Source organism: Euprymna scolopes, chromosome 36 (assembly GCF_053919585.1).
Source record: "Euprymna scolopes isolate OS-2025 chromosome 36, ASM5391958v1, whole genome shotgun sequence".
Taxonomy (NCBI): domain Eukaryota; kingdom Metazoa; phylum Mollusca; class Cephalopoda; order Sepiida; family Sepiolidae; genus Euprymna; species Euprymna scolopes.
Window position 1 is genome coordinate 27,163,709 of NC_136517.1, and position 27,730 is coordinate 27,191,438.

The following is a 27,730-nucleotide window of genomic DNA, read 5'->3' on the forward strand; positions in this document are numbered from 1 at the left end:
AACGTCGTGAAACAACTAGAAGATGAGGATAACAGTCCGCAAATAAATAAATTTGGGTTGATAAAAATTGTAACATTTTTTAAAGCTGAGGAGTTTAAATAATTGAAAAAATATTTATTATATATATATATATATATATATATATATATATATATATATATATATATATATATATATATATATATATAAACCTATTACTTATTTTACTTACCTGGAGGTTGTAAATAAAAAAAATAGACATAAAATTAATATTATTATATTAAAAAAACGTTTTTTCTCAATAATATATAATTAGCTGAATTACAACAAAAAACAGAATTTCAAAAAATAATGAATTATTTGAAAGATATAAATAATATTAAAGTCCAGTATTCCGCCATGAGAAGTTTTAAACATAGATTTTTGAGTAAGGGTTCCCAATATAAAAAAAATGAATATCGACAATTTTAAAATAGCAAATTCAGCTCCAACTTAAAATCATTTTAATTGTTAAAAGGTTTTTATTTCTAGGTGGGTCAACTTGATTTTAGCACCTATTTTCAAAATAATGTACAGAGGCCTCTAATTGATAAAATTAGCACAACAAACAATCGCAAAAAATGCTGCTTCCTTTATTCATTTTATCGTCTTTGGGCAGTCGTAAAATTTGTTACGCAGCTTAGACATAAAATGATGACGTCTGTCTCACCTTAGTCAATGTAATTTGATGTTTCTACAAATCGTCAAAAACTCTTGCATCGACCTGATGTATTAAAGTTCCATAGGATAGCCAGTTTTTTCTTTTGTTTGTTTGTTTGTTTTTTGGCATGTCAATAACTTGCAAAATCAGAAATTCCCAAGTAACCACACATCCTCAAACGGACTTTTAACCCAAACCTGTGGCGAAGCAAAAGCTCTCCCCTTATTAAAAGAATGGGGATAAGGGTATATAGTTTTTACCCACTGCAAGAACTATATAGGATTGAGAAGTCAGTACTCCCGAGGAAGGGCACTCTTACCTGCAAAAGGTGTCTAGGGGGAGCCCGATCGGCATTCTTCATACGTGTGCCCCAGGAGATTTACGATAAACTAACCCATTTTCAAAGAGAGAAAGTAAGGGCTGAGAAGTTTAACCTCCTAGAACTGCACAGTACTGAACTCCCACCGCAAAATCTAAAGGAACCAAATCATTACAGGAATGGTCTAATCTCTGTTGACTTTGGGTTCCGAGGATAAAAAATCCCTAGCCAAGTTGAGAATAGAAAGGATGCGGAACTACACTTTGATCTTTAAGTCTGGAAAACGAGGGCTTTTCGATTGAATATTTTTCGACAGTGTGACTCATTAATTGCAAAGAACAAACACCCACACACAAAAAAAATGTCAGCTGGATCTCAATACCTCGTTTCCCAGACATTATTTTTTGCGTGTACTTGATACCAACGGTATAAGATAATAGCCTTATCAGACGGTCGTGAACATGCCAGCTAGTACACAACTAAAGAAATAAACGGAAAGGAAAGAAAAGAAAAGAAAGGAAAGAAGCAAAAAATACTCAGTTTAACGGTTGCCTATAAAAGCCGAAATGTGTATCCCTTTTTCTCAGTGTTGTCATCTGCTGTTCTGAGAAAAGAAGCAAGATGTGGCGAGTAACTCTGTTTACTTTCCTGGGTGCTATCACAACAGTTCAAGGTAATTGACACCTTTTTTTTTCTAAAATTACTAGGGAGTTTTATCCTGGGATCCCAAAATAAACAGAGATTACACCATTCCTGTAATGATATGTACAGGTTATTGGTCTATAGTTGCTTAAAATCGTTCTCTTCTCGATGCCTTTTTGTACGATTGTAGTCCTTCTTTTTATCCTTTCTGGTTTACATTAGCCTTTCAGCTAGGATCATAATTTCATTTTAAACCAGTATTGCTTCTCAGTTTGCCCTTTTTTTTCTTAGGCCCGACTTGGTTCTTTTGATTAGTAGTAGTAGAAGTAGCTGTAGTAGTAAAGTTGATAAGTTTGCCTAATAATTTGTATCTTTTTAAGTATTCAATTAGCTATCATCAGAGATTGCTCTTCTAGAACAACTGGGGATGTTCTCTGGAGTCTAAGACAACAATTCTTCCCAGATTTCCAGTATTATCCACCTTTCGATAACCTTTGCAAAGGAATTTTGCGTTATCATAGCAGTCGCTTACCATTGATTTCTCGTTGACAGTGACCTTTGGTCTTCGCTAGAATTTGGGTGGCAATACGTCTCCCCGAGGTCCCAGTCCTCTTTGCACTCAACCAGCAGAGGCTAGTTAGCGCCTTCTCTCCTCGGTCTTTCCATCCTCCTTGACCCTCCTCATTTATTTGGTGTGTTGTCAGGTTATGGTAGCACACACACACACACACACACACACACACACACACACACACAAAATAAATAAATAAATAAAAGAGGGGCTGTATCTTATAATTATACTCTGGATTCCATATGATGTTCCTTTGCGTTTTACATCTGTAGCCGTTTCAGTTTGTGTTTGTAGTCTCTACATTCAAGGGTTTTCCTTAATATTTCTGCAGTTTTCAATATTGTTAGCCGTTGTATCGTCTCAGCCACCTCTCTGATACCAATCTTTCCCATTCTTTTTTCAAAGTTTTTCGGTATTGTTTCTATCGCTTCTGGTGTTATCTTGACTTATTATTATTATTATTATTATTATTATTATTATTATTATTATTGTTATTGTTATTATTATTATTATTATTATTATTATTATTATTGTTATTATTGTTATTATTATTGTTATTATTGTTATTGTTATTATTATTATTATTATTATTGTTATTATTATTATTATTATTATTATTATTGTTATTATTGTTATTATTATTATTATTGTTATTATTGTTATTATTATTATTATTATTATTATTATTATTGTTGTTATTATTGTTATTATTGTTATTATTATTATTATTATTGTTATTATTGTTATTATTATTATTATTATTGTTATTATTGTTATTATTATTATTATTATTATTGTTATTATTGTTATTATTATTATTGTTATTATTGTTATTATTATTATTATTGTTATTGTTATTATTATTATTATTATTATTATTATTATTGTTATTATTGTTATTATTATTATTATTATTATTATTGTTATTATTATTATTATTATTATTGTTATTATTATTATTATTATAATTATTATTATTATTATTATTATTATTGTTATTATTATTATTATTGTTATTATTGTTATTATTATTATTATTGTTATTATTGTTGTTATTATTATTATTATTATTGTTATTATTATTATTATTATTGTTATTATTATTATTATTATTATTGTTATTATTGTTATTATTATTATTATTATTATTATTGTTATTATTATTATTATTGTTATTATTATTATTATTATTATTATTATTATTATTATTATTATTATTATTATTATTATTATTATTATAGGTATACTCGTGGCGACTGGTAAAGTCTGTTACGGAGATCTTGGATGTTTCACCAACCAAGGCGAGTTTAATGCCGTGGAAAGACCTGTGAATTTTCTACCCAGCAGACCTGAAGAAATCGGGGCCAGATATTGGTTGGTTCATAGGTAAGATATTTCCATAACAACTCTCGAAAAAAATGGCGATTATGAGAAAAAGAAGTTCTACTTTGAGATATTTAAGATAGGGTACGTGTCTATATCACATGATGTATTTATGTAATACTAGCTGGACGCCCGGCATTTCACGGTCGTACAATACGCTTAAACATGATATTTTAATTTATGCAGATTGCGTATGTATTATTACGGAATCAATCCTGTATTGATTCTTGTATATTACGAGGAATAATTAGCTCGGTGGACTAATTCGCAAGAAATTTTTTTAAAAATAATAATGATAATGTCGTTCATCAAATTCCGTCTGTGTTTGTTAACAATATTACGTCAGCTGATATTTGGGCTTGACGATCTTAAAATAGTCTTTTTTCTTTTATAGATAGAAAGAACAATTTTACGAGAGTAATATTTTACGCTATACTGGCCAAGCTTAAGCCGGTTTAGCTGAAAATATTCCCCCGTAAAATTCTTTTTTTTTTTATCTATAAGAGAAGAAAAACTATTTTTAAGATCAGATGTTTTCGATGTTCGATACTTATCGGATGAATTTCTGTACAAAATATATGTAAGAAATATAATTTACCTTTGTGTGAAATATGCGAAAAGATAGGCTCAGCCGTTTCGGAACCAATAAGGAAAAAAACTCACATACACACGCAAAGAAATAAAGATCATGTATGTATGTGTATGTGTGTATCTTTTCGAATTTGAGAACTCAAAAGTCCTATTTATATCTAAGGTTCGGGTTATTTTGAAGCGATTGTAAATTGTACGCTCTCGTCCTCACGTGGGCGCGTGGCTTAACAGGCAAAATCTTCTAGGGGTTGAAAGTTCAATCCTTACAACAGGCGTTGATAACTGCTGTGAGGTCTCACCTGTGCACTAAACATGAACTCTTCCGAACTGTAGAAATAGACCGAGAGATACAACTCTTGAGGTGCGTCAGTGCAGTTTCGTAATCCGCCATCTTGGTGATATTCACTACGACGGCTGCTTCTTGTATGTACTGTTTTTTTTTTGTTTTTTGTTGTTCTTGTTGTTTGATTTTTTTTTGTTTTGTTTTTTTGTTACAATATATTTTTGACCTTTACTAACTCATCTCCGTGTCCGTGCTTTCTTTAGTATTGTGGGGAATAGTCCTGATCATGAGTTTCCTGGTCTTCTGATCAAGGTGTCTTATTTGTCTTTAATAAATATTATTTTCAAACTTATTTACGCCGTTCCTCTAATTACTGGGATCTTCCCCCTTCCATTTGTCAACAACTTTTGGATCAGATGGGTTCAGGAGGAGGATCCTGCGAGAGAAACCTCAGAGTGAACCTTAGCTGATATCCTGGACTTGAGAGATGGGAGGCTAAGCTCAGACATAAATACACTAACGACACGCATTCATATACAATGGCTGTGCATGTGATTGCTGTTGTATATTTTGTACACAAGTCATGTAAAAAGATGAAGAAAGAGGAAGAAAAACCACGATATAAACGTTTCAGTTGTCAGTCGAGTAGGATGCGTACATGGTGTCACAAAACCGACGAGTTCCTGTCTTGACGTAACTTTTTTGAACACGTTAGCTCACTAACACATACAGGTACTCATGTACAACAAATCTTGTATACAATATTATTATGTACGTAAATCATGTGAGCTATGCTTTGCTCCCTGACATGACTATGAAGATTAAGAAGGGGAAGGGGGAAACCACGGCATGAACTTTTGGAACGCGGGCATGGGTATGACATTCCTATATCCGATTTTTTTTTCTATTCACACACGTGTTATTCATGGCTATTTTATTTAATTGATTCCAAGGCGACCAATATAGAACAATTTTCTCGATGACTCGGTGCAAGCACTTCCGTTTTGCATTTTCAATGTGAATGTCTATCAAATTTAATTTATTCAAAGAAATGCAATTATTAAATTCCTTGTTTCTCTTTTAGGGGTGATCTGAACGGCGTACCAATTATTTACAATGATGAAGAAGGTATTATGAACATGACCTTTGACCCGTCAAAAGAAACAAAGTTCATTATTCATGGTTATAAGAGTTCCACAGATAAAACCTGGGTTCATATAGCCGTTTCGGAACTCCTGAAACACGTAAGAATTTTTGAATACTTGACTTGACTGACTTGAATCATCCTACACTCGAAACGTGGGGAAAACGTCCGCCAATTCCAAGCTCCAAGATTGTTGCTATAACTTTGTCATGCGTTTTTATAGTGGCTAGATATGTACTTTTTAATTTTATTCACTCCAAGCAATGGACAGAACCCCGAGATACGGTGGCGCTAGGATACGGGTTTTTTCAGATTACGACGTGGAATATGATGTTTTTTTTTCCGGACCCTGGTTACCGTTTTACGATGTTATTTATAATGTTATTTGATAATATACATGTGTATTATATACTGTATTGTTCCAAATTTTTAAGGGGGTTCCAAATTTTTTATTTTTTTATATACTGTATTGTTCCAAATTTTTAATTTTATATACTGTATTGTTCCAAATTTTTAATTTTTTATATACTGTATTGTTCCAAATTTTTAATTTTATATACTGTATTGTTCCAAATTTTTAATTTTTTATATACTGTATTGTTCCAAATTTTTAAGGGGGTTCCAAATTTTTAATGCCGTATCCCGGCGTTCCACTGTATAATGCCACTTAGACGTAAGGAGCTACTATGTGGAACCATGTCCATAGGGGCACTATATAGGGAGTTCAGATGTTTGTTCACAAGACATTAAAATTTCAACATCTTAATACAGTCGCGCAATCAGGAAACAGGCAGTGAATTGCAAATTCTAGAAATTGCAGGGAGGAAGGCTTTCCAACATCTAAGAATCTCAACAGTCAAGAAATTAGTTTTGGAACGATTAATCGGGAATCGGAAAAACCGGAACTTTTGAGAGCGTCAGAATCGGAAAGATGTGTGCCTATTTTCCGTTGCCAAAAACGATTCCCTTAATTATCTTTTTATTTGATTTTGTTTAAAAACAAAATCTTTCACTGCTTGTAGTAATAATACAATAATAAATTTTGATTGATTTTAAAGTACCAGTAAAACAAAAATCTATAGATCATCCCCCACCCCCAGTATGTTTTTACGTTTGAGAAAATATATACATTTTTAACGTGTTTTTACGACAATCGCGGAAAAATAAGAAAGCACAGTTAAATATTTAAAGATTTGTAAAGAATCGAAGTCGGAGTCGATAATTGTATCGGAATCGGCAATTTAAACTGGAATCGGTAATTGTATTGGAATCGGGAAAAATATTGGAATCGTCCTACCACTAGAAGAAATGGAACTTTATGCTTGTCGAGTTAGCCGGGAATATTTACGTAGAGGGACTACAAGTGCTATGCATTTATAGGAGCACATTCCATTAAAGTACTTGAAAAATAGGCACAGGTATTCAACATTGCGGCCATGAGACAGAGGTGTGAGCTTGGTGGATAGTGTATACCTATTAAATCGGACTATTTTTGGACACTGTCTAATACGGAGAGACTAGTGGTAGATGCACCAACCGAGCTGTGGTAACAATGGACTATGTATCGGCGAATTATGGCTTTTTCTAGATACAGATCGACACCTGCTTATAAATATGGAGTTCCTGATATTCCCAAATGGTTACCCATATGGTACTGCTTATCAGTGTGTAACCTGAAACAGGCGACAGGCTAACATCTTCTCAGGCTGGTCGTGCAAGTCATCTGTTCCGTTATAATACCGGAAGAAACACCGGTACTGTGTAGATTTGTACTTAGACGAGGGGATCAATTTTAAAAATAAATATTGCGTTTTATGCATAACTAGACTGGGTGCCCGGCGTTGCCCAGGTGTTTGGAGGTGTGTGTTGAGCCAAAAGAAAATGTCGGCGAAAGAGGAAAAGAACGTGAAAAAAAACGTGACGTCTTTGCTGTTGCGCCTATCGCCAAACCGAAAGTGACGTAGGTTTAAATTAATGCTAGACAATCGAAAAGAGGGGATGACTTTCGAAAATATCGGCGAAAAAAGTAACTCATCCCTGTAGAAAAGTGTCCAGTTGAGGGTGAAGGAATTAATGTTTTTGGCCAATGTTTCGATATTTGTCGTCCAAAGGGTCATACTTCAAAACAATACCGATCTCGTGAAAATCTGTTGGCTCTGTCGAAAGTTTTAGCCATACATACATACATACATACATACATACATTCATACATACATTTAAACAGACAGGTGAGATTTATATTATAGAAGATGACATTGACACACCGATTCTTGTTAGATCACCGAGATCAAGCGACGTTGATTCTAGTCAGTGCCAAATAAATGAACGTTTGAGAATATCAAGCACCCTACGTGCACGGCTGTGTCGACCCATATCGTTGACACAACAGCACAGGTGTGACAACTATACTCTATGGACGGGCGAATAGTGGCTTTGTAGAGATATAAGATACTAGCAGACGTGAGAAGTAGTTTCACGGTAGAGTGAACCCACCTTCCTTGCAACAGCATTGGCATTGTATTCAATATATTTGCTCCATGAATACCTGGAGCAACACCACGTGTCAGCTAGACAATGGTCAGTGTTTTAGGTTATCACGACTCCCGCTGATAGGTAAAAAATAAATAGAAAAGTGTGTGATAGAACGTCACAGGAACAAAAAGGAAGCCGGGTTCGTTCGTGCTAACAAAAATCAATTAATACCGTAGTACAGTTTCTAGATTATAAGTTATATGATCAGGAGATCCTATTTAATGAAAAGGGGGATAAAAGGTTGTAACATACTACGAACATTAAATAAGTATATAGATAATCTAATTTTATGTTCGTGATATGTTATCACCTTTTGCCCCCCGTTTTTTAATAGATAGGATCTCCCGATCACTGAAGAAGAATTGTGAAAATAAAATTAATTAAAAAATGTATGTCGCTTTGGGTCGTGCGTGAAACTAAAATATACGTATCTGTTCTGCCTAAAGATGGTATAATGATATCGTGGGGTTTCCGTTCGCGCCTGGTGTCCATACAATGAAAATATGTCACAGACTCCTATAAGGATATTGGAGATAAAACGTAATAACCAGATATATTCTGACACTACTTTAACCATGTTACTTAGATAAATACTAGTGCAGTTTTAACAAAAGGGCTACAGTAATATCGCAGGGGCCTCCATTTACGCTGAACGTCCACAGAATACTCAGTAGCGATATATTACATATGAAAGTTGCCGCTGGTGAATTTCTACAGTTCCCGCTAATATAATTACATATAAATATATTTAGTTCAGAGAAATAGACTACGTATTTCACACAGAATGAAAGGTACTGATGATTGCTGTTGTCATCTGGTCAATGCGAACGAAAGATCAAAGTGTAGTATCTGTTCCGGCAGATGCTGCACTTAAGATAATTTGTACCAGTCAATGGAGGGGAAACCCTCTATACTGGGACAATTATTATTTTTGGTAACCAGAGTGACCCCTTTTAGGGGAGCTGGTTTTTACCTCACATTAAAAACGGCCTTGTGCCTAATTTGCTCAGTGGGGGAGCAAATAAATACCATCTGGTCAATGCGAACGAGAACTGCTACTGATGCTGGAACTCGATTATCGTCGACGTTATAGCAGCTTGTCGTTTCTGGTTAAAGGCTGCTAGTTGGATTCTCATGTCGAACCAACACGTGCTTGCATTTACTTGCTTCCCAGAGATCTGGCTCAAGGCTATACGTTGGGAGAGCTTTCCAAAGTTGTGTTTAATTTTGTTAAATGTCTTTGCTATACATAAAATAAAATAAAGCAAAACGCTTTATTTGCTGCTTATGTATGTCCGACGAGAAAGACAGACTCCACAATATCATTGTAACTGACTCTGATAGAAAACTCATCATTGGAGTCTATACAATGTTTTTAACAATACTTCCATTGTCCGTTGATTAACGTCTTAAAGGAATTCTAACACGAATTGCGTTTTCAAAATACGGAGTTGTGTTTGATTTTGCTTTAGAACATTGTTTACAATAGCATCAGCGCACAGATAGATATATATATATATAGATAGATAGATAGATAGATAAATGGATAAATAGGTAGATAGATAAATAGATAGATAGATAAATAGATAGTTAAATAGATAGATAGATAGATAGATAGATAAATAGATAGATAGATAGATAAATAAATAGATAGGTAGATAGATGGATAATTAGATAGATATATAGATGGATAGATAGAGATAGATAGATAGATAGATACATACATACATAGAGAGATAGAGAGATAAATAGATAAATAAACAGACAGATAGATAGATAGATAGATAGATAGGTAGATAGATAGATAGATAGATAGATAAAGAAATAGATAGATAGATAGATAAATAAATAAATAGGTAGATGAATAGATAGATAGATAGATAGATAGATAGATAAATAGATAAATAAATGAACAGATATATATATATATATATATATATATATATATATAGATAGATAGATAGATAGATAGATGAATAGAAAAATAGATAGATACATACATAGATACATACATAGATAGATACATACATACATAAATAGATAGATTGATAGATAAATAGATAAATAGAAAGGTAGATAAATAGATAAATAGATAGATAAATATATATATATATATAGATAGATAGATAGATAGATAGATAGAAAAATAAATAGATAGATAGAGAGAGATAGATAAATCGATATGTAAATACACAGATAGATAGATAGATAGATAGATAGATAGACAGACAGATAGATAGACAGATAGATAGATAGATAGATAGATAGATAGATAGATAGATAGATAGATAGATAAACAAACAGACAAAGAGAGAGAAATAGCATGTTTATAGTATGGCGTGCTTTCTTTTTACAGGCCGACTACAATGTGTTTGTCGTTGACTGGAAAAAAGGTGCCGAAGTGACCTATGGCAAGGCGTGTGCCAATGCCCGTGTGGTTGGTGCTGAAATCGCTGTCCTCTTAACGAAACTTGTTGAGCTCCGTGAGGCTAATCTAATGACTTTTCACTTGATAGGTAGTAATGTCGGAGCCCACATCGCCGGATACGCTGGTGAAAGACTCCAAGGTCTCGATAGGATCACAGGCAAGTGCAATACTTTGGTTTACTTTAACAGCAAGAAAACTAATTATAAATAACAGATAATATATACAGTAATAAGTAGGGCTATGACAACAGAATATTCTTTTCATTGTTTTGAATCTCGAGTATATATCCGATATGACACTATCGTTTCCCGGGGAGAGTTACCTGGTTGGGGAACATCCTGGGACACGCAACCAGCTCCCCTGGGGAATAAACGATATCTAACGATAGGCACATGGAAACATCAACACAACGGGTCGATATGTCGTCGGCTATAACCGGCTGGCATGGGTCGCTTCTTCATTGCGTCGTTACAGGCATCTTTCCATCGTCGACATTAATGGCATGCTGGAATCTAACGCTTATACAAAAATAGCGAACAAATGCATTTTTATAAATATATATATATATATATATATATATATATATATATATATATATATTACATTTGTAATTTAAAGTTACTTATTCGCTTGCAATACTATTTTACTAATTAGTTCATTTCATTGTCCGTTGCTTGATAACTAACGCCATATAAACTGGAATGCGATTCAACATTTCTCTGTCAAATAATATGTTCGATATTATTATTATTATTATTATTATTATTATTATTATTATTATTATTATTATTATTATTATTATTATTCACTCACTAGTTTTCACAGCAGGCATCATCGTATTCTTTTTTAGGACAACCTGTAGTATTTACTAAAATCTGAGTGACAGCAAGTCTCCTCCGATTTCCAGTACTCTCCATCTCTTTCGATAACATTTGCAAATTGATTCACGTTACCGCAACAGCCGTTTACAATTTATTTCTCGTTGATAGCGACCATTGGTTTTCACTGAAATCTGAGTGGCAATAACCCTCACCAAAGTTCCAGTCTTCTTCGCACTCATACAGTGGAGGTCTGGTTAGTGCTTTCTCTCCTCGGTCTTTCCATCCTCCTTGACCCTCTTCGATTATTTGGTATGGTATCAGTTGATACCATCACTTTTTTGGGGAGGGAGGGGGGAACTAACAATTATGCTGTTTCAGCTTTCTTGATTTTATGTAGCGTTCCTTTGTGTTTTGCCTTTGCAACAGTTTCTACATGTCCGGCTTGCGCCTGTGGCTCATGTGTATTAGTCTCCGCATTCAGGTTTTCTTTAATATTTCAGCCCTTTTCATTATAGTTATCCATTGTATCTCCCCAGACATTCTTTTAATTCCAATTTCTCCCATTCTTTTTTTAGAAGGTTTTCGAAATTGTTCTTAGTGTCCTATTACTATCTCTTTCAGCTCTCTGGTTAGCTATGTGTATTTCCTCCACTTTTCACTTTCTTTGATATTCACCTTGTTGTATGTTGGAACAGAGAAATCTGCGTTTTGACAGGACTTTTTCTCCTTGTTAATTATCATGACGTCCGGTCTTCTTGCTTGAATGGGTTTCTCTGTTTATACGTTTTATTAGATTTTATGATTTTCGTTTTCAAATATTGTTGCCGATTTGTTGCTTGTGCCATTCGCCTGGTTGTTTAAAATGCAATTATTTGCATTATCATTATTGGCTCACAAGGAGCTTTCACACAGGTCATCAAAGATCTCCCATTGAAAACCTGTGGTGTTCCCTCGGAACTGAGTAACAACAAGTCTCCCCAGATTTCCAGTACTCTCCGCCTCCTTCGATAACATCATTTGCAAATAAATTTGCGTTATCGTAACAGCCTCTCACCATTGATTTTTCGCTGGCAGCGGCCATTGGTCTCCACTGGAATTTGAGTGAAAATAAACTTCCCCAATGTCCCAGTTCTCTTTGCGTTTGTCCTGCTGAGGTCTGGTTAGCGCCTTTCCCTCTGTCTTTCCATCCTCCTTGACCCTTCCTGACTATTTGGTATTACACTTTTTGGGGGAGGGACGGTGATGGGAGAATGGGTGGGAATGGATGAGGGGTGAAGAGCTTGTATATATGTAACTTCAGTGTTCTTGGTTCCATGTAAGGCTTCTTCATGCTTTGCCTCTGCAGCAGTTTGTCAAGCTAACGCATGTGTTTCATATGCATTAATCTCTACATTCAAGGGGTTTTCTTAATATTTCAGTTGTTTTCATTATTGTTATTTGCTGTAGCCATTCCTCCGATTTCAATTTCACCCATTCTTTTTTCAAAGTTTTTCGGAATTTTTCCTAGTGCTCCTACTATCATAGGTATTATTTTGATTTTCTTCATCTTCCATATCCCTTTTAACTCTCTGGCTAGCTCTGTGTATTGGCTCCGTTTTTCTTTTTCTTTGATACTCACCCTGTGGTCAGCTGAAACCGCAAAATCTACGATTTTACAGGACTTTCCTTTCTTGTTAATTATTACGATATCCGGTCTTCTTGCTTGGATGGGTTTATCCGTCTGTATGTCCATGTCCCATAGGATTTTCTGATTCTCGTTTTGCAGGCTTATTCTTGTACAATTTTTCTGTGCCTCCGAGATGCAGTTGTTTGCATAATTCCCAGTGTACTGCCCTCCCCATTTGGTCTTGCCTGTTTTTGTATTCATTTTGAGCCAGTTTGCTGCAGTCACTTACTATATGGTTTATTCTTGCATCTCTTTGTCCACAGAGTCTGCATTTACTGTTTTCTTATGTTTTGTCGATCTTTGCTTTGATATGGTTGGTTCTTATCGAGTTATCTTGTGTTGCAGTTATTAGGGATTCAGTTTCTCGATTCAAGTCTACTTTTCGCATCCATGTCCAGGTGTTTTCGTTATTCTAATCGTTTGTCATTCTTATGAATCTTCCGTGTGGTTGTTTACCTTCCCATTTTTCTTTTCTCGTTTTATCCTTTGTCTCCTTGTTTTCTATTTTGTTGAATTTTTCCATGTCTCTTGCTGCTGCTGCTATTATTATTATTATTATTATTATTATTATTATTATTATTATTATTATTATTATTATTATACATTACATAGTTTCGAGAATAGGCGACTTTGTTATAAGCCGTTTTCCTTACCTTAATATGATAAAAGAGATTCATTTAGTCATTTGTTGCCTAAGATCTGGTTCCATTTGATGTATAACGTTAAGATAAGAAATAAAGCCAATAATTTTGTTTAATTACAACATGATTATATAATCGATAAATTCCTTAAAGGGTCTGTCAAAGAATTATAGATTGGAGAAATTCTTTATTCTTACACAATAAAGATTGACGACAGAAAATTTAGATTGTCTCATAAACTTTTAAATGGAAAAACACGAAAACAAAGTTATTTTTTCTTCATCAAAACTTCAACTAAGGGGATGATACCATAAACATGACAAGTAAGAAGATACAATTATGTTAAAATATATTTTACTGTGTAGTGCAACATGGTCTTCTTTGATCAGACTCCAGAAAATAAATGTTTTCTAAATATTCCAGTCGTTTGTTTTTACAATCTCATTTCCGTATTATCATATTTTTCTCTTATTTTCTTTGCCAGGTTTGGATCCTACTGCACCTTACTTTGAAAACACTGGCCCTAGTGTCCATCTGGATCGTAGCGACGCTGAGTTTGTTGACGTCATTCACACCGACACCGGAAACAGCTTTGACTTCGCTTTTGGCATGCACAGCCGAATCGGCCATGTTGATTTTTATCCAAATGGAGGCCAGTATCAACCGGGTTGCCCAAAAACAAAAATCACCGGGTCTATTGTTGGTGGAATTGTGGGATTGATTAATCACGACAAAGGGCGTAAGTACCGTTACCAATTGTGAAAATATCAGAATTACCCTAAATTATAATTTCGAGATAATGCACGGGAAACAATTTCGATTCGTACTTTGAAAACTTTTCGCTTACTATATATATATATATATATATATATATATATATATATATATATATATATATATATATATATATATATATAAGAGAGAGAAAGAAAATTAAAACTAAGTTGAACTTTACAATCAAAATATATTGTTCGACTGAATACTCCAAAAAAAAATTACAAAGTGCTTATTCCGCAGAGTTTCAAAGAATGCTATTCTTGTTATTCTTCTCATCAGAGGACATAAAGAAATCAGCAAATTATATTTGTAGCAATGCTAGAATTTGCTATTTAAGGCATTAAGTGAAACCGCAATTTATTGTAGTTATAAATTGCCAAATAAAAAAGTGAAAAAATGTTGGATATGTAAAAATATATATATATAAAAAGAAACCGAGTATAATATATATATATATATATATATATATATATATATATATTCTCAGAAGTTTAGGTAAGACTTCGTTACTGTCGGTTTCAAACCTGGTAATAGGGGACAGTTTTAGATCCCAGTATCAAGCTTTCTTCAACCGATATATCTCATCTGTCTATAACCGGAAGTGAAAACATACACATATATATCCTTTTTATATGTGTATGTTGCCACTTCCGGTTATAGACAGATGAGATAGATGCGGCTGGAGAAAGCTTGATATTGGGACCTAAAATGGTCTTCTATTATCAGGTCTGAGACCGACGGTACCGATGTCTTATCTTATCTAAACTTCTGAAAATATAAATATTACGTTCATATTTGTAATTTTTTTTTCTCATAATAGAGCACTCTGCTGGATTTTTCCCCAAAAATATAACTAAGATATATATAATGTATTTTTACGTTTGCGAAAATATAGACGTGCATTACATGGGTTTTGCGGCAATCCGCACTCCCTAAAAAATAAAAAAATAAAAAAAAGTATATATTTAGAAATTTAAAAGAATCGGAATCGGTAATTGTATCGGAATCGTCCCATCGTTACTAGTTACATTACAGACGAGGTTTAATAACGAGAATTAAATCTAATACAAAACAGTTTGCAGCTGGCTTACTCCTAAAGCGAGTCGATTACTCTTTTGGTTTGCCACCATTTTCGATCATCATGCGAACAACTACATAGGCGGCAAAAAGAAAATCCGCACTTGTAATTTTTTTTTTAAACTGCAAATTAAAGCTAAATATAATGTAACTGTTTAAACAAACTATACCTCATTTGATTGGCCTTTTATTCTTCTATAATTTTACCTGTTCGTATTTGACTTTTAATTGCAATATTCTAGTGTTTACTTCAATTTGAAAAAATAACTTCAAATTAAGGAGGCAAAAAGAAAGTTCGCACAATGGAAAATTGTTATTTAAATGTAACTTTAGGACATTAATGCAACACAAATACAACAGGAACATAATGAACTAGTAACTATTTAGTAGCACAGCCCTTCTACAATTTGACAGCCTGCAATCTTTTGGGAATTCCTTGAATTAGACTGCAGTAATACTCCGGGGAAAGGGCACTCCACTTTTCTTTAATTTTTGTCCAAATGTTATCATTGCGTAGCTGGTGCTTGATGTAATGCCATACGTTTTCGATAGGATTGTGGTCTGGAGATTGTGCAGGCCAATCCAAACACGGAATATCATGCTCTTCCAGGAACCTCTTGATACTGCCAGCTGTGTGAATGGGAGCATTATCCTGTATGAAGATGGGATTTTCATCCAAATTCTGACCAAAGTAGGATAGAAAATGCTAAGTCAACATATCAATGTACTTTGTTGAATTAATTCGACCTTGCAAGCGAACTATAGGCTCTGGACCATTGGTACTAATAATGCGCCACACCAAAACCGAACCTCCACCATATTGCAGCGTTTAAACTGAACACCTATGATTAAATTCTTCGTCTTTCCTCCGACGGACGTACTGCCTACTGCCACTGCCATCACTCGCAAATTAAATTCCTTTAATCTGTTCTTGACAGTAGAAAGAGAGCACTTTTTAACAAGGTTGCACTGTTGTTGGATTTTATGAGCCGTTTTAAATCTGTTTCTTAGCCTGTGGATCTTGATAGCATTGTCTTCCCTGTTAGAAACAACTCTAGTACGACCAGATTTAGGAGCATCACGAACACTGCCGGTGTTTTGGTGCTTTTGCAGTCTTTCGTACGGTTTTCACATCACATTTCAATCTCCAGCCGATTTCTCGATTGGATAAATCAGAAAGGTGGAGATTAATGAGCTCCTGACGATCACTAAGAGAAAGTCGTGGCATATGGACTAAATGTTACGTTGTATAACCTGGAGCAACAACAATTACGATTAGAGATGCTTTGTTGCCTGTCAGTGGATATTTTAAACTGATTTAGGGGCGATAATTTAAGCTGTTTTAAAGCGAACTTATTGCTGCAGACTTTCTTTTTACCTCCTCAATTTGAAGTTATTTGTTAAAAATTGACGTGAACACTAGAATATTTCAATTAAAGTCAATTATGAACAGGTAAAATTATAGAAGAATAAAAGGCGAATCAAATGAGGTATAGGTTGTTTAAACAGTTACATTAAATTTAGCTTAAATTTGCAGTTTTTGAAAATTTACGAGTGCGGACTTTCTTTTTGCCGGCACTGTATATAGGGAGATAATTGTCGAACCCATGTTCTAACGACAATGACAACAACGACGACTACAAAAGCGACAACAACAACAACAACAACAACAACGACAACAAGAAGGCTAGTAAAACAATCTCTGACTTGGTTAAAATACTTAATATTGATTGGATCAAAATACTCAATCTCGATGATTGTCTATATCAAATTTTAACCAATCAGAAAGAGTTTTCAGTGAAATTCAGGCACATTCACCTTAGCTAAAAAAAAAAAAAACGTTCAAGCGCTGTTCAAAAGAGATGTAGTGAGACCCCAAACAGGACCGTTATTAGTTATAACATTACAACACATATTATATACGGCATAATCACGTTGACACACCGGTCCGTTAGATCATTGAAGTTAAGCAACGTTGAACCTGGTCAGTGCTAAAATGAGTAATCATTTGGGAATCTCAGGTGCTGTATGTGCTCTCCGCTTATCTCGGCATTGTTTCCAGTCGGCTAGCACTTCACTTTGTCATTGGACTCAAGCGGTACCGATTCAGGACAGGTGTGGTTGACGAATTGCGCAACACTTGTCTCGCTATTACTCGTGCAGCTGCCCCTACAAGGGGTATCCATTGTCTTTTGAGGCTGAGCGGAGGCATCATCACAGCACGCACTCTTGGCAGGCAAACGAATTATGGCTGCACCCCTTAGCTATCGGCATCTCTTTCAAACAACACAAGTCACATAGTCATAGGCTTCTTAATATAATTACAGCTTTCCAGTTTCACGTACCCACTTACAAGTCTACGTGTATACGGACAAAAACAACATTTTCTTATAAATTCTTGAACTCTTCGTAGTAAACAGACCTTTCTTATTCTATACCTTTGAACTCTGATTAACTAAACAAACTTTGCGTAATGTTACATTTGAATATTTTAGATAATCAAGTATTGCTTGGTAATTTTTTATGAAAAATCTTCTTTGGTTTTTTTGTTGTTTTTTTTTTTTTTTTTTTTCGTGACTTTCGGTGGAATTCACCCTAATCAATAAAGTTAGTTTTACTACGTTCGGTGGAAGGGGACGCCTCGAGGAGAAAAATTGTATGTCTGATCTTGTTGACAAATGTATCAATTTAAGATTTGCTGTGTTTGCATGGTTCGTGCGAATATTGAATAGGAGCACAGCAGTTCTTGTTTTCTTTGTCTAGACCAGGGTCTCCAAACTAAATCCGGCCCAACAAAATTTGTAATACGGTTCGCAGAGTTCTTATTGAGAACATAGAAATATTCAGGATTTATTTTTCTTTTTAATAAAAAGGTGTGAAAATAGTGTGATTTTTTGTTGTTATTTTTTTGTTTGTTTTTATTGTTTGTTTTTTTTTGTTTGTTTTTGTTGTTCTTTATTTGTTTGTTTTTGCATTTGTTTTTTGCTGTTTTTTTTTTGTTCAGAAAATGATCAAAGAATGGGGTTTTGGTGAGCCAGTTTCATTAAAAAGCAAAGCTAATGCGTAAAACAGTATAAAACACGAACAGTTTTTTTGTTTTGTTTTTTGTTGTTGTTTTTTGTTGTTTGTTTTGTTTTTTACCGGCGTAGCTTGAAAAAGTCAGTCATCTAGCAGCCCTGTTCGAAAACTTTAGAGACCCCTGGTCTAGGTCCTTTGAACTTTTATTCACGAAAACAAATTCTTCGCGTACGACTTTGAACTCGTGTTAAGAAATCAACATTTTTTTTTTATTCTGTGTAATTTTAGGCTGATGTGTGCCCTGTTGGAAAACATCTACATAATCAGATTTATTTTTCAGTTGCCCGCGAAAAGTTCATGTGCAGTCATCGTCGTGCCGAATCTCTGTTTATCGAATCAATCAACTCCAAATGTCCGTTCGATTCTTTCGCTTGCACAAGTCCCGAAGATCTCCACAGCGGAAAATGTCTGCATGATGGCGGAGAAACTGGTCGCATGGGATTCCATGCTGATAAAGCTCTCGGACGAGGTGTCCAGATGTTGGAAACCTTTGACAAAGCACCTTTCTGCAGTAAGTTTTCGATTCTGTTCAATTATATACTTACAAAAAAGCTGGTTATCATTACTATGATCTTTTGTAGAAGGGTCCCGCCAAAACACAACCTAATTACCCTACCCAAACTGAAAACAGACAACATACGGGTTGTAATAGAAACATCTTATTAATTGGTGAAGACTATTGGAATCCATTCATGTCACTGGGTATTTACAGAAAACGTTCGTTTTACTTATATTTCTGCCTTCACATAAACCCACAAAGATAACTTTTCCAGCATTCCGGAATGCGTTCCACAGTGGCGTTTATTCTACATTTAGTACAACGAAACGTGAAAATTTCATCAATCTCAATGTAGACACTTAGAGTCTTATCCTAAACCTAACCATAACAACCTTGTGCAAACTCAAATCCTAATCCTTATCTTATACATTTCAAGATAGAATTTACAAAAGTCGTGTGGGCATGTGTGGGTGTGAATGTGTGTGCATGTGTGTGCATGTGAGTGTGTGTCCGTGTCGGCGTGTGTGCGTGTGGGTATGTCTGCGTGTGGGCTTGTGTGCATGTGTATGCATGTGGGCGTTTGTGCGTATGGGCGTGTATGCGTCGGGAGTGCGTGCGTGTGGGTGTGTGCGCGTGTGGGTGGGTGTGCGTATGAGCGTGTGGGCCTGTGTGCGTGTGGATGTGGTGCGTACTGCATGTGATTAACGGACTTATATTTTGACCAAACTTATTTTTCTATTAGTGGCGGGGCTCTTCTAAAAAAAATACGATTAATGATCGATTTAAATTAATCGGCGTAGATTAACTGTTGAATACCGACACCTTAACAGAAAAATAAACTGGTATATTTGGTTTTGTGTCCGTAACTGTATCTTGATAGATCTGTGGCCGAATTCATGCGAAGCTGGTGTTTTTCGATTGTTTGATCTGCCTGACGTCGAAGTTAAAAAACACCGATTCAATTTTCTTTTTATTTATTTATTATTATTATTTTTTTTTTTTGGTCCCCTGACAAAAGGAGGGTGGACCTGCAAATTCACCCTTGTCCATTCGTCCCTCCGTCCATTCGTCTGTCCGCACTTTTCTCAATAACTAAATTTTTGAAATTTTGCACAAACATTAAACATAGTATGAGTAAAACAATAACTGAACGGATTTTACGAAAAAACTCCGATTGCTCCCCTAGGGTTGCCTTTCGGGTTAGTGGCAAAAATTGGCACTTTTGTGCATATTAAAAAGAAATAAATGCCTTTAATTTTTATAAAACTTTCTGAAAAGTTGTAACTAATTTCTATATAATTTTGTTTGTCTATACTTCAGGATAACTGTTGAGTGTGCGCCAGGGGCTCTTTTAGGCCTAATAAAACACTCCATTTTTGGGACTATTTTACCATATTTGTCCAAATTTTTCTGTGTATGTCTATTTAGCAGTTTTGCATGGTGCTGACCTCAAATTTAAATATGTTAAGGCCTTGGGGACTTTTGGGGCTAAATGGGAGGGGGCAAATGATGGACTTAATCATTTCTTTTTTTGCATGGTGCAGAACTCAAATTTACATATGTTAAGGCCTAAAACTGCACCGTTTGTTCATTTTCACCAGGATTTGACGTCCCCTGGGGACTTTGGGGGCCAAATGGGGAGGGGGATGCTGAACCTAGTCATTTGGACCATGCATGCTTCACTTGTTTTGTTGTTGTTGTTTTTTTGTTGCTTTTATTCTTTTATTTAACATGTTTCTAGTGTAGATATCCAGTGACAGAGGTACAGGCTGCCCCTCCCCAATCAAATATTTTAACTTAGCCGAATAAGACGTTCAAATATAGTCAATGCATGTCCTGTCTTTGTTTAATACATGATTTTACTCATAATCTTTTAAAGTAAAATTTAAAAAAAAAAGACTTGTTTGCTTTCGAAATATACTCCGAGATATATTCCAAGAGTTAGAGTTAGGATTGGGGTTACTCCTGCTAGTTACAATTAATCCATTATGTATTATCAAATGGATAAATTTGAACTAGCAGGACTCGTGTCTCAGCATTACCCGGAAAAATGGAGACAATATTAATTCCTTATTAATATCATCCTTGATATTCATAAATGACCTCCCCGATAAAATTGTATCTGCGATATGCTGATGATACTACGCTCGATAACAGACTTACTTTGAAAACAAATGATTAGGTATCTAAAGAAATGGCTAAAACTCTAGAGGAAGACCTCCAGTCTGTTGTGGAATGGGGCCGAAACTGGATGGTAACGTTCAATGCTGCCAAGACTACGCTTATTTCTTTTAATAACAACAAGAAACCTTCTCAACCACTGATTGCTATGGCTAATGATACACTGCCTAAAAGTACTTCCCTCAAGCTCCTAGGTTTAACATTCACAAACAATATGAACTGGAACAAATACGTTGAAGTAGTTGCTAAGGCTGCTGCGAAAAAGGTGGGCTCTTTCTACCGTGCTAGAAGTTTACTCATAGCTGAGAGTATCTTATATCTCTACAAAGCCGATATTCACCCATGAATGGAGTATTGTTGCCACATCTGAGCTGGTGCATCTGACACTAGTCTCTCGCTCCTAGACAGGATTCAAAAAAAAAAAAGTCGCCAACCTAAAAGGTTCCACACTATTAACCAAACTCCAACCTCTGTCTCATCGCCGAAATGTGGCATCCCTGTGTTGTTTTACAAGTATTTTAATGGTAAATGCTCTGACAAACTCAAAGCACTAGTACCCCCTCGACATAAATACGACCGAAAAACCTAACACGCAGCAAAATCACACCTCTCCAATTTTATATGCTGTGTAGCTTTTTTTTAATTTTTACATGGTAGTCACCACTTATCAAGGCCCGGAAGCCAATCGGGGATAAGGGTTATTGCGTGTACATTAATTATATTATCGTAGTAATCGTTAGTAATGGAGATTTGACAAAAGTGTCTTACTTAAGGGGGCGGTTTACCAGGAATTTGTTTATGTTGGACTTGAAGACATCCAAGCATTCTACTCAAACAGATTTTTTCCTTTGAATTGCTAGACTTTGAAATTTCCTCTCGGGTCCTCTCTTTCCTGGCTGTACTGACATGCAGAAGTTCAAGTGTAATGTGAACATACCTTCAAACTCATAGTATCTCTGCAAATCTGATCCAAAATAGTAACCCTTTACGACTTAGTGACACTGTGCTTTGTTCGAGATGAATAACAGTAAAAGAAATCTTGCTCAAACACGTTCAGAAATAATTTAGAGAACGTTTCAATATCTTTAAGATAAAACCTTTGATAAAAATAGGGAGGAGAGTAAAGTGTGATTTGTGTGACGATCGCCAAAGTCATCCCGCATATCGTTTAACGGCGATTAAACAGCTAGACATCATAAAGGAAACCTGGTATGAATATCAGGCATAGACTCTATAGTTGTTTTCTTTATGTGTTTGTGGGGGGTATCATTTATCAAAGTCCGGAGGCCACTCTAGGATAAGGGAGGTAGATAGTGAGACAATATGATCAGTTATAGTTGAACTTAGGTAGAGCTGGATCATTCTAAGAAGACGGCTCAGCAGGAACTTATTCCCATTTAATTTGAAGACGATCATGCTGAACTGCATTCAAGTAATTTGATTCAAGCGAATCAAATAAAATGTTTAACAGCTGAGCGAAATATTCACTGTTGCTTCTCACAGAAGTGAATATACATTGGACATGTTATCCATTATTAGAATCAACTAAATCACAACATATATTTTTACGGTTCATATGTGATATTTTTTATTCAGCGTCGTATAGCAAATCGTTCGATTACCTCTTTTCGCACATATGGGACGTAGAATAATACTTAAATGATGCTTATCAGAAACTGTATCCTATTAAATGATTTTCCCGGTCGATAAGTAGAGAAGGAGTAATATGAAATAGCGAGTGTATGAAACTTTTGTTACGAAAGTTTTCGAGCATGAATGTAGGGGTAGCTGACTTTTATGTATATATTAGATGTGAGATGATTTTCTTTTTATAACAAAATTGTTTTTAAAGAAATACCTTCAACTCTATAGGACAGTAATTTCCGTTTTTGACTTTTGGCGTACTACAGTCTTCCACTTTTTTTTCTACTTCACAGCCTATCACTACCAGGTCGATTTGACTGGAGCAAGTACAATTAATGGTAGGATCATTTTGACATTGACTGGAACAAAAGGAAACACAGGACCCATTGATTTGACCGGGTGAGTTACTTTTATAAAGTAAAATACTTTCCAATGTTCTTACACCATGCAACGAATAGCAAGTTCGTCGACTGATGTCGTCACAACCCTCTTTCTGACTTCATTTAACGCCATAATTTTTCTTATGTATTAATCGCATTGTTTCCATTAATTCCTGTAGACGCGAGCACGTCGCAACAATATATACCAGCCCCAGTATTAGAATCAAGAAAATAACAACACTTGTTTTACGGTTCACATGTTTATTTCTTTTATAGCCGGAAAATTGGAGAAAACGTGTTTGTTCATTAAACGTCACTAATTTTGAACGCATGGTCTGATAACTATCTTTCTGCAATACACACGAAATTTAATATTTTCATAATATCTTAATAAATTTATGAATTAGTCTCTCAGTTTCTAGCGATAATTTTGCATTAGTAACATGGAGTTGATACTACAATTTTTTGGTTGCTCACACTGAGAATTGAACCTTCATCCTTCAGGAGAATATCATTAAGGCGATTGAAAAATACAATTGCGATTTACCTAGGACCTCTATTCAGTCATGACTGGATAGACCATGACTTAGGACCTCTATTCAGTCGTGACGAAACGAATGCATGCTATCCTCATGAATTAAATAAAGGATTCCGTTCAAAGTTTCGTCCAAATTTCGTAGTTCGACAGAAACATTCCCGAGCTCGACAAGATAAACGTAAAGAAGGTCGAAGGTTACATCGACCGAAACGTTGTTAAAATGACCCTCAAGATGAGAACAGTAGTCCGAAAAATTCAAATAATACGAATTATTCTTTTTCTTCTCTATTTTCTTTTCTACCTTTCCCCTTCTTCTCCTATTCCTTCATCCCCTTGTTCTTCTCCCTTCCTTTTTCCCTTATCTTCTCTTCATCCTCATTTTCTTCTTATTCGTTTTCCTCTTTTTCCCCCTTCCTCTTTCATTCTCCGCCAACCCATCTTCATCTTCATTCTATTTTTTATTCTCATCCTTGCTATTTTAACTTCTTCTTCCCACTGGTCTTTGTTTTCTCCCCTTTTCATATTTATTCTTCTTTTCCTTTTTTCTCTCCTCTCTCATTCTCTCCTTCTTCTTCTTCTTCTTCTTCTTCTTCTTCTTATTATTATTATTATTATTATTATTATTATTATTATTATTGGCTCACATGGAGCTTTCACACAAGTAAACAACCGATCTGATTGAAAACCTGTGGTGTTCTCTGAATGCTGAGTAACAGCAAGTATCCCCAGCTCTCTCCACCTCCTTCGATAGCATTTGCAAATAAATTTGCGTCATCGCAACATCCATTTACCATTGATTTCTCGCTGGCAGTGGCCATTGGTTTATACTGGAATTTGAGTGGCACTGAGTCTCCCCAAGGTTCCAGTTCTCTTTGCGCTTGTCCAGCGAAGGTCTGGTCAGCGCTCTCTCCTCGGTCTTTCCATCCTCCTTGACCCTTCTCGGCTTTTTAGTATCACTTTTCTATTCGGGAAACAGTGATGAGACAATGGGAGGGGATGCGTGATGGGGTCTAGAACTTGTAGATATGCAGCTTCGGTGTTCTTCATTCCCTGTAACGCTTCTTCGATATATTGTATGTTTGTATTATTCTCCGCATTCAAGTGTTTTCCTTAATATTTCAGCCGTTTTCTTTATCGTTAGTCGTTGTATTTTCGTAGCTATTCCACTGATTCCAATTTCTGCCATTCTTTTTTTCAAGTTTTTCGGAATTGTTCCTAGTGCTCCTACTATTATCGGTATTATTTTGATTTTCTTCATCATCCAAATCTCTTTAAACTCTCTGGCTAGCTCTGTGTATATTATTATTATTATTATTATTATTATTATTATTATTATTATTATTATTATTATTATTATTATTATTATTATTTATCTAATTCTTACACTCTTTTCACCGATTCACCAATTTTACTTCTAGTTAATTCTTTCTTCCCTACTTTCCTTTAATGAGCAAACACAATTTTGGGAATTTTCTGGGTGTAAAATAAATAAACCTGTGAACCGCAAAACAAAGGTTGTTGTTTTCTCTTCATCTTGAAACAAAATCCGACCGCCTTCTTTCTGAATGAATTTGTGATTTCTATCATCTATAATTCGACACGTGTCTCGTTTTTTTTTTTTTAACAGGAATAATAAATTATTGGTACCTCACCAAAATTTCAAGACAACCCTGAAAACCCACGTCGACATTGGCGATGTGACAAGCCTTGAAGTCAAGTATCTGGAAACAACAAATCTCATTAAGATCGTCTTCGACAATGACTGGAAGCTGGAATCTTTAAAAATATTCCAAGGTGCCACGCAAAAATCGTAAGTTCACATTTATCATGAAAAAAAAAATAGTGATTATTATTCATTATACTATTGTACACATTCCGTAAAAAATAACGAGTAACATTATTTTTCGCTACTGTGCACACTGGGTATTTATCCGGATATCATCACCATCATCACCATCATCGCCATCATCGCCATCAGAGATGATTTTGATTCTCTCTTGGAGGAGGAATCCCTTCCTGGTTTTCATCCATTGGTGGTAGTCATTCAGGTGTTTTACCATAGTCGCCACACCATGCAATGTGGATTGACGATGTTATGTGTCCATGGCTAGGTGTATACATATAGCGCTTGGTATTCCCAAATGGTTACCCATCTACCACTAATCAGGCTCAACGTTGGTCAACTTCGGTGATCTGGTTTATTACTATCATCATGGTGTGTATCTATCTAGATATGTTATTCAAATATTCTACAGTCATTACTCTTAGTGACATAAATTAATTTAAAGGACACACAATTAATTAGTTATTAATTAAGTAATTAATTAAAAACAAGTTATTTTACTTTACCGAATGATTTGTAGCTTATTTGTGTCGCATATATATATATATATATATATATATATATATATATATATATATATACAGAAAGAGAGCGAGCGAGAGAGAGAGAGAGAGAGAGAGAGAGAGAGAGAGAATAGTTCACAAAATTTCCAAAGATCAAATTATCTGTTGATAATTTATTATTTCCACATTACTTTTTCTCTTATCTCCTTTTCATCCTCATTATGTACAGAATAAATTACAATATTGTTTTGTTCGCGATTGACAAGTCGGCAAAATTATGTCTTTGCTGCATTTTCAGTATTGGGATTTTACATTTTCAGTCAGATTATATATATATATATATATATATATATATATATATATATATATATATATATATATCATTGTTAATGTAATTTATTCTTCTCTTTACAGATACAACTTCTGCGTGAAAGATATCATTGTAACTTCGACCACATCAAAAATATTTACACCATCCGAGACTTGTCCTTGAAGACACACGAAAACAAAGCAATAAACAAAACATGAACACATCTTTCAGATAAACATCTGACATTGTCTTTGAAATAAAAACACTATGAAAACAGTTTTATTAAATTCTGGTTGTTTTAATCCCCCTTAATTTTTATGAAGAAAATAAACGGTTGCTCGTTTTACACAAATTGATTTTCCAAGAGTAAAATATTGAAATCGGCTTGTTTCTTAGTAGATGTTATTTAGCACATATTAACTAATATATGTTTTCATTTTCTTAATAATGAAGTTATATGCCGTGGTTACATATGAATTTAGTATTATCTCCCTTGGTGGGCTGGCGAATATTTTTGTTGTTTATAGTGTAGTGTTTGAGATCTAGGCCGTGTGTATCGGAGAATGATTTTGACAAAATCTTGCAAAATAAGAACAATAAAATAATTATCAAACGTACGAAAAGGTCATTAGAATAAACATTATAAACTTGACACTGGTTCCTGCGTGGAGAAGTAACAAACTTGATCAATTTTCAAAAATAAAAATTAAAAGTATGATATTTGAAAGATCATTTTTTGGCAAAAGGTTACACAGGTGTAATCAAAGTCAGATCAATTCAGTGAAACGTAAATTGCCGAATTAAACGCCCTTGGGGTTTGGCTACAGTTACAATACCATCCCAAAAGATACATTTCCGGTGGTCACAAATGGCGACGTAATAACAACTGAAAAGAATATCGTCATTAGTTGACGATTTGGGCCAGAAAAGAATCAACCCATCGAATTGTTGTGCGTGCATCTGTTACATATTAGCACACCCGGAGTATTACCGAATTATCTTAGCCAGAAGATTATTATTATGATCGTGTAGATTGAGTTCGATTTGTTTTAAAGAGAAAAATCCAATTCAAGGGCAAATATGGTTAAATGGCGTTTTAGGAATTTAACTTGACTAGCTTCTACAAACAATAACAAGAAGGAATTTTAGATAAATAAAAACAAATATGTTTTTATAGCAAAGAATGTAAGAGCGAAGATA

At 34.7% G+C, this 27,730-nt stretch overlaps 1 protein-coding gene across 1 annotated transcript; it reads left to right on the forward strand.

Annotated features, from left to right (window-relative positions):
- The first annotated feature begins 1,513 nt into the window (after positions 1–1,513).
- On the forward strand, positions 1,514–26,807 carry LOC145260395 (inactive pancreatic lipase-related protein 1-like). The gene is made up of 9 exons (XM_080118360.1): positions 1,514–1,671; positions 3,453–3,597; positions 5,553–5,712; positions 10,501–10,729; positions 14,185–14,439; positions 18,913–19,143; positions 23,250–23,355; positions 25,502–25,684; positions 26,635–26,807. Exons 1-9 carry the CDS (start codon positions 1,620–1,622, stop codon positions 26,711–26,713), a joined length of 1,440 nt encoding a protein of 479 aa, XP_079974486.1. The 5' UTR covers positions 1,514–1,619; the 3' UTR covers positions 26,714–26,807.
- Positions 26,808–27,730: the final 923 nt, after the last annotated feature.